The sequence below is a fragment of the Notolepis coatsorum genome (genome assembly GCF_963971535.1).
Source record: "Notolepis coatsorum genome assembly, chromosome: 2".
Taxonomy (NCBI): Eukaryota; Metazoa; Chordata; class Actinopteri; order Aulopiformes; family Paralepididae; genus Notolepis; species Notolepis coatsorum.
The window spans coordinates 4,101,954-4,115,592 of NC_140166.1; the positions used below are offsets into that span (position 1 = coordinate 4,101,954).

The window sequence follows — 13,639 nt, forward strand, 5'->3', positions numbered from 1 at the left end:
CTCATCCATCACCCTCAACATAGGGGCCCCCCAGGGCTGTGTTCTGAGTCCCCTCCTCTACTCCCTGTACACACACGACTGTGTGGCTCAGCGGAGTAGCAATACAATCGTCAAATTTGCTGACGACACAGTGGTGGTGGGCCTGATCTCTGCCAACGACGAGAGGGCCTACCTGGAAGAGGTCAAGGTCCTGGCGGGATGGTGCCAGGAAAACAGCCTCTCCCTGAACGTCAGCAAAACAAAGGAGATGATTGTGGACTTCAGGAGGTCGGGGGTCAAGGACTACAGCCCCCTCAGCATCGACGGGGCACCGGTTGAGAGAGTCAACAGCTTCAAGTACCTCGGAGCCTACATATCCGAGGACTTGACATGGACCACACACATTAACAGTGTGGTGAAGAAGGCACGACAACGCCTCTACTTCCTCAGGCGCCTAAGGAAGTTCCAAGTCAGCCAGAAGATCCTTAAGAACTTCTACTCATGTACAATAGAGAGCATCTTGACCGGCAACATCACCTCCTGGTTTGGGAATAGCACTGCAAAAGACCGAAGCAGACTACAAAGAGTGACACGTGCAGCCGAACGCACAATTGGAGGGGGGCTCCCCACCCTCCAGAACATTTACTACAAGCGTTGCAAGGGCAAGGCTAAGAGAATCATTAAAGACTCCAGTCACCCGAACAACTGCCTCTTTGAACTGCTGCGGTCAGGCAAGCGATACCGGAGTCTCAAGGCGAGCACAGAAAGACTCAGAAGTAGCTTCTATCCCCAGGCCATCAGGCTGCTAAACGAACAATGAATGAACACTACACAACAACAACCACCAAACGCACATAGCACACACATCCACACGCACACACTCACTTTAAACAAACACACTGTAGCACCCACTCCACACACTTTATAGCACACACCCACTTTAAACAAACACACTGTAGCACCCACTCCCCACACTTTATATTTATGGATGAAGGATTGCACTACAACTCGTACACCTTACTGTAAATTGTACCTAAAATTGTACCTCATCCCATTTCTGCTTTGCACCAGATAGTACTGTACATTAGTACACTGCATAGTATTGTGTATTGTATATTATATGGTAACTCAGAACATTGTACATATGTCTATACCGAACACTGTGACCTCATTCTCTTCTTCTAAATTCATGCTATATTATGTTATTATGTTATTTGATACTATCTTGTCTAGCACAGTCTCTGGAGCGTAACAGTAAGAAGCATTTTGTATGAAAGTATTCTGTACTTCTGTATGACAACTATTAAAGAACTTGAACTTGAACTTGAACTTGATATTCCAGTAAATGCCGTTTATCACGGAATCTTTATATTTTCCTGAAACTTTCAAGAAAACGAGGGCTTTTCAAAATGCTATAAAACGGAAATGAACCGATTAAAAAACAATCCGTTTCGAAAATGTTGACTGCAAACAGGTCATTGATAAGCGACGGGCAGATTAGACACATAGCCATAATTTAAGACATACCGTAATAGGGCGGTCAGGTGGCGTAGCGGAGATTGCGTTCGTCACCAACGCCGGAGACGCTGGATTCGCCTGTTCGAATCCAGCTCCCGGCGTGTCACCAGCTTGGCTGGCCGTTCACACTAATACAATAGGCAGTATTAGAGGGTGGGAAAGCTGGCGGGGTGGGTCCGGGTCGTTGTAAACAGCGACTCCTACAGTTCGGTCGGGGCGCCTGCTCAGCGTGGATAGGATCTAAGGGGGGTAGTGTGATCCTTCCACACGTTACACCCTCTCAGTGAGAGTCCGCGCTGCCAGGTGAAAAGAAGCGGTTGATTGGCTAGACGTGTGTCGGAGGAAGCACGTGATAGCCTCCACTCTCCCAGACCGACTGTGGGGGGTAAGTGCGCAGCGACCAGGAAGGGGATTGGGAATTGGCATAACGACTAACATTGGGATGGGAGAAAATCGGAGGAAAAAGATAATAATAAAATTAAAATAAAAGACATATAAGCCGCGCCTTTTCCACCCAATTTTTCGACCCTGCGGCTTATATAACGGTGCGGCTTATATTATGTGACTCGACGTGACCAAACCCGAAAATGTAAAAATCGAAATATTGCTTTTTTGACTGCATTGAAATGTTATTTATCTGTTCCCTTATTTGCTCAACTTAATACAACTTGTAAATTAGTTCTGTATCGCTCGGCGTCACTCTCTGCACTGTCCTCGCACACGTGCACGCGCACTGAATAAAGACCACAATGTACCTTTAATCCCAATATTTGTCTGACCACACCCCTATCAGCTTACCCATATAAGCAGGGGTGGGGCCACCCACTCGCCTCCTTCTCGCTTTCACCACAAGGAAGTGCCTTGGTAGATCCCCACTTGAAGTGATGTGATGGTAGGAGAAGAGTTGGAAAACAAGGGATACGTTGACATCATATCTTTATTTTCTCTCCAGGTTTGGTGAGTTATGTTTGCTGGCAAGCTCCACTTGTCTGTTAGTGCTATGGGGGCTAGTTGACAATGTTTATGAAAACCGGCCCCAGACTAGGGTCCTTTGTTCAGCCTCTTAGGCGACAGAAGACCTTGGTCTGAAGCCCATTATAGTTTAACTAGTGGGCCACGACCATTAACACTGGTGATCCCTGTGTTTTCTGGACGAGTGGATGTCTCTGTCACCGTGTTAGGCCCCATCTTTCATATCCAAATGAGAGTATTCCCTCACGAGGAGATATGGGCATAGATGTTCATTAGCGGAAGATCTGTGTTCAAAGTCAGCTACACAGGCCAGTTGGGTATTGTGCTGGCTCCGTCGGGTGTTGGTAAAATCACCGTTGTAAAACTGTGTTAACATCTTGTTTCTCTTTTCTCTTAAAAAGTGAGGAGGGTTTCAGAATGGCGGCCTGTCTGGGTGAGTGTTATATCATTGTGTACAAGTTTAGGTGATAGCTGCTTAGCTTACGTGCTAGTGGTGGCCTACTGTTAGCCAGTCAGCTGTTAGCTGCGGCGCTAGCCTGCTGTGATCACTAGGTGGCCTACGTGGCTAGGCTACGAAACGTTAGCTTGCTGCTGTCGCTGCTTAGCTTACGTGCTAGTGGTGGCCTACTGTTAGCCAGTCAGCTGTTAGCTGCGGCGCTAGCCTGCTGTGATCACTAGGTGGCCTACCTGGCTAGGCTAGGAAACTTTAGCTTGCTGCTATCGGCCGAGGCTCAGCGCGGGGTGGCTCCGGCCTTTCGCGCGCCGCCGCGGTTCCCAACTCCCCTCTCCCTCACGGGGAGAGGCGGGGGGGATTCGAAGCTCCCCTCTGGTTGCGTGCGCCGTTCGCTCGGCGTCTCGCGGGCAGGGGCGGTAGCGACCGACGGTTAGAGCGGCCGTTAGCTTAATGCTACTCTGTTGAACGTGCTTTGATTATAACATGTTTTAAACACTCTTGACTACGACGTCATCTTTGACAGAGGATGTTCGTCGAACCTGCCCTGGGCCAGGACGGCAAGGACTGCGTCAACAAGAGGGACCGTAGCGACGGGATGGAGCGGCGACGCTGCCCAGATCGACAACACAGGACGGCTGTGTTTACTACGGTGCCTTGAGACTGCACTTCGCTTGATCTACGCTCCGGGTAGGCAAGGTTTGGCCAGACCTTGTACACTTCTTCGGGCTTTCCCTTCTAAATGTTTTGTAAATAACGATGTTTTCCAAAAACGAGTGTTGCTGCACTACATTTAGGATACGACGCGAGTTATGTGTGAATTGTCTTGTCACAGGTATTTAGCTTCTCCATGCAAATCGGGTTGTTGTTACAGATGTGAAAATGATCTGGTTTGTTGTGTTGAGAAACATCATGTGTGTTTATATGTACCGTGTACTCACAACTAAGGGGGTTAACTAACCTATAAAGCTATGCTTAGTGACAAATGAGTAAAGAATTATTCTTTTCTCAGCCTGTAATGACAATGAACAGTGTGTTCACATATTAACAGGTTTTCCTGTTTTAACTGGCCGTATTAAGGGTAAAGTAGGAGGATTGTGTTTCCCCCCGGTTTCCCTGGGGACTTCTTCATCCTCCTCTCAGACATGTTGTTGCACTACATTGTGTCACTGTGTGGTAGGGATACGATGTAACCCTTAGCTTGATTGCTGAGGTTGTGCTAAAACTGCTGGAGAAACTTTATTTTCCTAAAAGAAAAGATTGTTTGGTCGCTTTCGTGTGTGCTTAGCAAGGCCTGTGGCCAATACTAATCGAGAATTATGTATTCTCTCATTATGAAAAACGGCGTTCCTCTGTAGAGTGTTTTTGCCATTTTTTGTAGGTGATGATGGGTTGTGTGTGTCATGTGACCTACAACTGGGTTGGACTGGCCACAGAAGCACATGTGTAAGTTTGGTACCGGGGCTCTTGGAGAGCCCTCTCTATTCTGTGTTTTTTCCTTAGTAAAAATCAGATAGCAGGTTAGCTCATGCGCTGTGTGAAGCTGTCAGACGCTTCATAGAGCTGACTATGACTGTGTCATATTCTCTTTTTGTCATTACATCGTATCATGGGTGTGGGGTCGTAAAGGGGTGAACTGGTAACCTTTCCTTCCCCTTTTTTCTGTTGGTCAGGGGTAAACCCACCTGTCCTTCAAGGTTCCTGTCACGTTGCGGTTCGGCACGTTACAGGGTGGGGGGGGGGGGGGGGGAGGGAGTTTCCTGGTCCCACGGCCTGGAATATTGGGCATGTGCACCGCAGAAATTCCCCCGCCATAGAGTACGTCACCGTGCGCGTCTCTGTTGGTAGGACTTCCGTGTGCTGTTCAGGTCCATGTGATGGATCTGTTTCGGGGGGTGGTCAGGGCTCCTCCTCACCAAGCTCCTATTCGGGCCTTCTGTGAGTTGGGACTCCTCCTTCCATGTGAGGGAGCCTCCTTCAGAGTACAGAGCCTCCTCCTCAGATTGTCAAGGTGAGTGGACCCTCAAGAAGGAGTCCTACTCTATTGTGTATGTATTCGATTCAATTCGATTATTGAGTGTGTATGGGTTCAGTGCCTCCTCCCCGGAGAGCCCTAAAACCAATTTTTTACATGGCTCAAGGTGCAATATATTCTTTTCAATCTGTACAGCTCGCGTGGGAAGTCTCTCTGGGGATTCCCGTCTCCTTCCTATGGGAGGGTGGTGGGATGTAAAAATGTGAAAATTGTTTACCCCCGGCTGTGTAGACTGGGATACATACTGTTGGTGCTTCCTGCTTTTCTATTAAAAAGAGTTGGAGTTAGGAAGTGTCACACCCCTCTTGTCGTTCCCCTGGGCGCCTTGGGGATTCAATGACAGGTCTAAATAGCCTGTTCATTGATGTGGGTGTGTCCCGACGCACGTATAGTGCTAGCTCGGGGTGTTCTGTAAACAGGCGACTGACTGGCACGCCTTGGTTGCTTGAGGTTAAAACGGCGTTTTTATAAAGCAACTGGGATGGAGGGTTTTCCTCTTCCGACGACCAAATCCGAGACCTGGTTTGGTTATCGACGGATTCTCGTTCATATCTGGGGGATGATGACGGAATGGATCTGAACATATGTAGAAGGGTCTCGTCTGGGTGGCGCCATCTTTTCATGTTTAAGATCAACACGCATATCTGCCCCTTCTCCTGGAGTAGGCATGTCGGCGTGGTTAGGGCACGGGACTGGTTCTGGTCACGCTGGTCCGGATCAGTTGAACCCGTTGTCCGCCGGGGATGCAGATCTGCTGTTCTGGTACCCTGAGGGACTTGGGCTTTTTTCAGGGGGAAAAATGCCAGGTCGGTCCGGGTGTCACAGGGTTAAGCGCTATGGAGACCCTGGTTGGGTAAATTTTTTACTCAGCACTGTCGTAATGGCTTACGGCCATGCCAACCTGTACACGCTCGATCTCGTCAGATCTCGGCCGCTACACAGGTTGGTCCTGGTTAGTACTTGGTTGGGAGACCGCCTGGGAATACCAAGTACGGTGTGCTTGGGGCTGGTTCTCCATTCTTTTTCGCTCCTCTCTCACGCATGGCGAAGAGGGGCCTGTTGGGGTGGTCTTTGACCTCCTCTGGTGACCCTGTGCTTCCCGTATCGCCGGGCCCGGTCCGAAGTCATGTTTCGTCGACCCGTAGGCCTGGGTTAACCCTTTTTTGAAAACTGAAACACTTGTACTGCGGTATAGCCGGTGTATACCCGCAGGTGTGTTTGAGTTTTTTCTTGAGGGGTTATAGGAACAACCACCGCATTGGGTAACACCAAGGTGGTTGATTCCCTGGTGTGTTGGAGCAGTGTCAACTCCCAGGTTCACCGGTTGAGGGTGCCCCTGCACATTCATGACGTCTGCCAATCGTGTCAGCCTTCTCTGCCTCAACCCCTCTGGGTGGGGGTTTTTAAATGGAGGCTTGGTCATGCAACAACGCCAGCATACGCCCCTTCCGCCGGGGCGGCTGTGTTCAGCTGTCCCCTCTGGCGCCTGTCTCGTCCGCAGTCTCCAGGCTAGGGTTAACAGCCTGTTGCCTGGTTTTTCCCCAGTGCGCTGCCTGCTTCCGTTGGTTAACCTTTTTTGTGTGTTTACGGCCATGCTGACTGCCTGTTCTGCAGGGTCAGTGTGCCAGGCTGTGTACTATTGGGGGGACAGGGCCCGCTCGGCTGAGGGGCCTTTGTCCGAATACGCTGGCGATGTGGGGGGCGGGGTCACTAAGTGCCCACCTGGTGGGGTCTTGATGCTGGCATCATGGACTTCTCCGGGCCCCCGTTCCAGGGGGTCCAGTCCCTTTGGTGGGTCTGGGTCTTCCTTCGCGCTCCGCTGCTACGGCCTTGCCACGGGGTTGGGTTTGCCCCTGACCCCGTGATTCTGGGGGCAGTAACGAGGTTGTTCCCTCCGTTCGTTCCCGGGTGGCATGCGGGTTGTGCGTGTGTGTAGTCGTGGGGTCAAGCCACGGTCTGCTCACCCTGTGCGTTGAGTTGCTTGAGTGCCTCTTCGCACGGTCGGGTCCGTCGCCCTCCCGTGAAGCCCCCAATAGGGGGGGTGCCCTCCATTAGGGGGGATTGGGGGGGCTCGGCCCTCCCTGTTCTGATGGTTGTGGGGGGCTTTCAGCGGGGTGTATTTGTCGGCCGATGGCTCTCGCTCGGCCTCCCTTGTGCAGAGAGTGACGCCGAGCGAGAGCCATACGATACAGAACGTTAGGTTATGACTATAACCAAGTTCTGTTAGTATGGTGACGCTCGGCGTCCGACACCGCTGCAGCCCTTGATCTCGCCTTGTGGTGAAAGCTTGGGAAGGAGGCGAGTGGGTGGCCCCACCCCTGCTTATATGGGTAAGCTGATAGGGGTGTGGTCAGACAAATATTGGGATTAAAGGTACATTGTGGTCTTTATTCAGTGCGCGTGCACGTGTGCGAGGACAGTGCAGAGAGTGACGCCGAGCGTCACCATACTAACAGAACTTGGTTATAGTCATAACCTAACGTTAATTCTTGTTATTTGTCCGACAGTATTGTGTCCCAATGCTAATTACATATTGTATTTAAACATTAAAACACCTGCGGTTTATATATGTACACATCATTCAATTGAGCTGCTGCGGCTTATATTCACGGTAGATTACGGTAGATTATGCGTTCACAACGCTATCATTGAAGTGGGTGCTGGCATTCAACAATGTTTTACCATGTTAACCAGTGGCATCCAAAGTGTTAAGGGTTAAGTGTCTTGCTCAAGGACACGCTTCTGATTACCAGACGACCGCCTGAGCCACTGCCGCCCTCTAGTAGTAGTAGTACTAGTAGTAACAGTTGTAGTATATTATTAGTGGCAGCACCAGTGGTACTAAGATATTTAGTAATAGCAGTGGTGGTGGTAGTAGTAGTATAGTGACACCAGTGGTAGTAGTAGTGGTGGTAGTAGTCAAGTCAAGTCATTTATTTATAAAGCATGTTTAAGAACTCAAGAGCCAACCAAAGTGCTGTACAATCAAAGCATAAAATGTCATAATATAAAATACAAAAATACAAAAAGGCACAGCAGGACAAGACAGTACATTCAGAGAATAGGACAACAGAAGGCCAACACACGGATAGGGAAGCACAAAGTACAATATAGTACACGGGACAGAGGGGCAAAAGAGGAAATACAAGGGGGAGGACACAGGATAGAAATTGCATGGGAGTGTGTGAGTTAGAGTGTGGGAAAATCAGGGTTTATTGAAGGCTAAGGAGTAAAAGTGGGTTTTTAGTCTGGCCTTAAATATCTCGAGCAAGGGGGCAGATCGGATCATACAGGGGTAGCTGGTTCCACAGCTTGGGGGCCACAGCCTTGAAAGAGCGATCGCCTCTCTTTTTGAGTCTGGTGCGGGGGGGACCAGCCGAGCCTGGTTGGATGATCTTAGTGACCTGGGTGCCGAGTAGGGGGTGATGAGCTCTGTTAGGGGTGGACGGTATAAACGGTATGTATTTGCACTACGGTATGGATTTTGACTATACCTTGTGACCGGTAGACTAGAGCAGCTAGTCACAGCATTAGCAATGACGTTAACATTACTTGACGATTCACTCGACGTTTGCAGTGGTCGTTGCATAGTGTTTAATTGAACTGAGTTTTTCTCCACTTGCTCACGGACCTTGCCATATAGTTTTGGCATTTCAATTTGACTAAGGAGGCTGAGAGGAGACTTGCTTTAGCGCAGCAATGGGCTAACATTAGCCACTAAGCTAACGTTCTAACGTGACTCCGCTGCACCAGTTTCATTAGTGTGGAAGGGGGGGGGGGGGGGGTGTTATATTGCTGAGGCTTGACAACAGAGGTTCAAAGATAACTTCACATTTATTCGCTATTCGTTTCTTTATATCACGTTATCCATCGGGCTGCTCCCATTTCCAACTCTGTGTGTTGACAATGACATCCTGGTGTGACATCAACTACGGCAACTTAGGACGCTCAAACCTCAAACTCAAGCCTATTACATCACGCTCTCTCTCTATGTTGTCAAACATGTACACTAAAGTTAAGTTATGTTGGAGTTTTATTGTGTTTGAGTTGTTTGAGGGAAATAAACCTCCTGTCCAGCTGTAGTTTTTATTTTCACTTTGTGCTGCTTGATTTGATTGTATTTCATGAAAAAAGTGTTTTTCAGAGATGGAAGTAACTTGAGAAAAGGTTTTGCATTTTTCTATTGCAGTTTTGCACAATAAATGTTCTTAAAATACCTCTGTACTATGTGAAATATGTCCTAGTAATACAAGAGTACAGTAATAGCTGCCATACCAGTGTCTTACCCCTTCAGAAGCCTTTATATAGACATTTTAAGATAAATGAATATACCGTGATATATACCGTTACCATCTATGCTTCAAATTATACCGTGATATAAATTTTAGACCATACCGTCCAGCCCTAAGCTCTGTGATGTATAGGGGTGCTGCACCCGATAGTGCCTTAAAGGTCAGGAGGAGGATTTTGAAATCTATTCTAAGTGGGACTGGGAGCCAGTGTAGGGAGGCTAGAACTGGTGAAATGTGTTCTGTTTTTGGTGCCGGTAAGCAGTGTTGGGAAAGTTCACTTTCTACATGAACTAGTTCAGTTCACAGTTCACAATTTTTAAAATGAACTAGTTCAGTTCATAGTTCATAATTCAAAATGTTGAACTAAAGTTCATGGTTTCAAAAATGAACTAATTTAGTTATTTTTAGTTATTTTTTTATATATAGATTTTTTTTATATAGATTTTTCACGTACAGTTACTTACATTACAAAAACACACATTGGGACAATGGAGGGGGGGGTCCTCCAGTTCATCTCTATGCCATCATCCACACCATAAGCAAGCAAAAACAAAACAAAAAGAAAAACAAGCAAAAAAGGAAAAGCAAACCAAGACAGGCACTGTACAGTATTGCACTTGCCTCGAGCCCATTCACATGTAGACATATATTTATTTTTTCCTATCCTAGGTCTGTCCATACAATGGGGCACTGGGCCTTTAGAAGGATCCGAGAAATTGCAGCAGGAAAATAGTCTAATAGTGGGGCCCACACCTCCTGAAAGGAAGCGTTGTTGCCTCTATGCATTTGCACAGTGTCTTTCATGGGGTAGCACACCGAAGATCTCTCTATACCACATTTGTAAAAATGGAGGCTTATCCTTAATCCAGTTTATCAGAATGCATTTCCGGGCCGAAAGTAGAAGTTTATCAAATAGTTTGAATTGTAAAGGGTGTCACCCCTCCTACCCAACCCCCTCCAATGTACAGTTTCTATGTCAAATGTATATAGGCCTACTCTCTTTTCTGGACTCTTTTTGTATCACAAACAGTACTGTATTTGCAAATCTGGTATGTCATAAATGTATAGATGTAGCAGTACTGTCTATCTGTATGTCATGTATGTCCTGATTAATTGAAAATGGGGGACCCTGATACAGTACAGCTCAATACATACAATTGTTAAGGGGATGCAGACCAGAGAAAGACTTTCGTCTTGTTTACATCAGGGTCCCCCATTTTCAATTCATGACTGAGCTGTACTATACTGTACCCATTCTGCAATATGTTAATAAAGTGTTCAATCAATCAATCACTTGGCCCCAGAACCTGGATAAACACTTAGATTCCCAAAAGTAGTGATAGACTGTAGCCTGTAGGTACCCAGGTCTGTTTGACATTTCGAACATAAAGGAGATATTGAACGGCCCATTTTGTTAGTTCTTTTTTCAATACGTTGCTGCAAACTATTATTTGTAAAAAATATTGAACCACACAGACAGCAATCAGAATACTGGCATTTCCATAACGCTTTGCCACCGCGCATTCAGTCCACACTGCAGCTTTCATCTCTACAGTATATTTTCAAAAACATGAGGAACAACTTTGCTTGAATTGTCTTTATTATGAAAACTAAAACAGGACGTTTGCATATTCTCAATGTTGCTGTCGACGTTGTCGCGTCGATGTGGGGACTTGCTTCTTCAAACCGGGTGGACAAAGTTTACAGACAAACGTTAGATTGTTTCCGTCTGAGTCAGTACTGACTTTAACGTTAAACTATTTTAAATCCCCAAGCGCCGACATCTAGAGGTAGAGTTCTCTGAGCGAGTGCTGCTCTCGACCTGCTGCTGCGCAGCTCTGGGCTTCTGCTCGCAGACGCAGATTCAGCTGTTGTTGTGATGAGTCTGATGACGTAGCAGGGGGTGTACAGGCGCGTTGCCAGATCGGTTGGTTTTCCACATAATTTTAAAGCCTGTTTACGGTGTGTTTTCACTGGGTTTTCGGCTGAAATACATATGAAATCTGGCACATATTTGAACGCCGTTATAACAGATGCTGAGAATGAACGCACTTTTGAACTCCGTTACACAGCGCTGAGAATGAACGCGTTCTCAATTACGTTCATTTAGCGGATAATCAGTACGTTCAGTTCACGTTCGCCCAAAATACGAACGCGTTCATGAACGATCGTTCATTGAACGCGTTCAGGTACATCACTGCCGGTAAGGAACCTAGCTGCAGAGTGTTGTACCATTTGAAGGCGGGACATGGCTGCCTGACTAATGCCGGTGTAGAGGGCATTGCAGTAGTCAAGGCGTGATGTGATGAATGCGTTTACTACTCTTTCCAGGTCAACGGGTGAAAGGATTGTTTTTATTTTAGTGATGTTACGGAGTTGGAAAAAGCATGATTTTACTACGGAATTTACCTGCCGGTCGAATTTGAGCTCTGGGTCAAAGATTACACTCAGGCTCTTGACGTAGTAGTAGTAGTAGTAGTAGTAGCAGTACTAGTAGTAACAGTTGTAGTATAGTGACACCAGTGGTACTAACATATTTAGTAATAGCAGTGGTGGTGGTAGTAGTAGTAGTAGCAGCAGCAGTAGTAAAAGTAGCAGTACTCTTTCGCCATAAACAATCCATGAGCTAGTTTTTTTGTATTGTTGTATGCGTGGTGTATTATGTCTGTCTGTTTGCTTGGTTGGACTGCCTGTATTTTTTCAGTCTTTTTTTGTTTATCTTTTCTCTCCCGGGACGCGCAATATAAATAAATGTATCATATCATCATATCATATCATACTAGTAGTAACAGTTATAGTATATAGAGACACCAGTGGTACCAACATATTTAGTAATAGCAGTGGTGGTGGTAGTAGTAGTACTAGTAGTAACAGTTCTAGTGGGTACAGTATAGCACTAGCAGTATAGACACCAGTGGTACTAACATATTTAGTAATAGCAGTGGTGGTAGTAGTAACAGTTCTAGTGGGTACAGTATAGCAGTATAGAGACACCAGTGGTACTAACAGATTTAGTAATAGCAGTGGTGGTAGTAGTAGTAGTAGTACTAGTAGTAACAGTTATAGTGGGTACAGTATAGAGACACCAGTGGTACTAACATATTTAGTGATAGCAGTGGTGTTAGTCATAGTAGTAGTACTAGTTGTAACAGTTCTAGTGGGTACAGTATAGCAGTATAGAGACACCAGTGGTACTAACCGATGCGGTGGATGTATTCGACAGCACTGGTTGGGAAGTCGTAGTTCAGCACCAGGTTGACTCCTTTAAAGTCCATTCCTCGGGCCAGCAGAGCCGTGCAGATCAATACCCAGATCTTCCCCGAGCGGAAACTAGCCACAACATTGTCTCTCTGAGAGAGGAAACATAATCAGTCACAAAATCACTAAATATTACGTGTTATACTACCTAGTAGTATAAACAATATAGACAGACAGACGATGGCACTATGTCGCCAGCACGTGTTTCCACCTAAGCTAGTGTCTGATAAAAGACTGATGTGGCTACAACATGGGAACAGCGTGTTTGAGATGATAGGCAAGTAATAGAAAATGTATAAATCGAAAATCTATTTGTTTTTGAGTCAAATCATGACCCTAAGAATCGGAATCAAATCAAATTGTGAGATTCCTAAAATCCAACAAATGTCCAGGAATTAGGCTTGGGTTAGTCTAGACTAGACTACCACTATCAGCACATCTTCAGCACATGTGTGTGTGTACCTGTTGCTGTGTGCGTTCGGCATGGATGACGTCAACGTTGATTCCTTCGTACACCAGCTCATGGAATAGCTCCCGTGCTCGATCTATTGACTGGACAAACACAAGCATAGGAGGGAGGAAGCCCTGAGGAGAGAGAGAGGGAGAGAGAGGGGGGGGGGAGAGAGAGAGAGAGAAATCTGCGATAAATGATCTGCAATACAAAACCAACATGTGATCCAATTCAGCACAGATTCTAGAAAATGCAGTTGAAGCCACTGCTCATTAGCAGATCGCTAGTTATGCCTGGCATGCACTAGAAGATATTCCAAATCCAAACCGCTATTGAAACGGTGGTAGACCCCACACATAACATCATATTTCACAGATTTATGGTCTTTCATTCATTAGACTTTTGCCAAAACTAAGCACCATGAAGATTACACTCCGTTCCCGACTCTCTGAACCTAGAATCTTGCAAGCACTGCAGGGCTTGATATTACACTGCCACCTGCTAAATGAGTGTTGAATCTGACAAAGAAATGTTGGCCTTTCGGTGCTGAAAAAAGGCATTTCTCATGGTGGCATTTTGAAATGGACACCACCACCGAGTTCGCCATCAAAAACCACCTATAGGACTGCTCTGTCTCTCCGTTTGGAACTACGAAATATTTTAATAATCGTTGGAAAGTTGTG

At 46.5% G+C, this 13,639-nt stretch overlaps 1 protein-coding gene across 1 annotated transcript in view; it reads right to left on the bottom strand.

Annotated features, from left to right (window-relative positions):
- Nucleotides 1-13,639, bottom strand: part of ddx52 (DEAD (Asp-Glu-Ala-Asp) box polypeptide 52) — a 116,461-nt gene that overhangs the window by 12,086 nt on the left and 90,736 nt on the right. Inside the window, exons 10-11 of the mRNA XM_084338033.1 lie at nt 12,968-13,090; nt 12,447-12,597 (exon numbers count right to left, since the gene is read on the bottom strand). Coding sequence (XP_084194159.1) covers nt 12,447-12,597; nt 12,968-13,090 — 274 coding nt within the window. The remainder of the gene's footprint in view (nt 1-12,446; nt 12,598-12,967; nt 13,091-13,639) is intronic.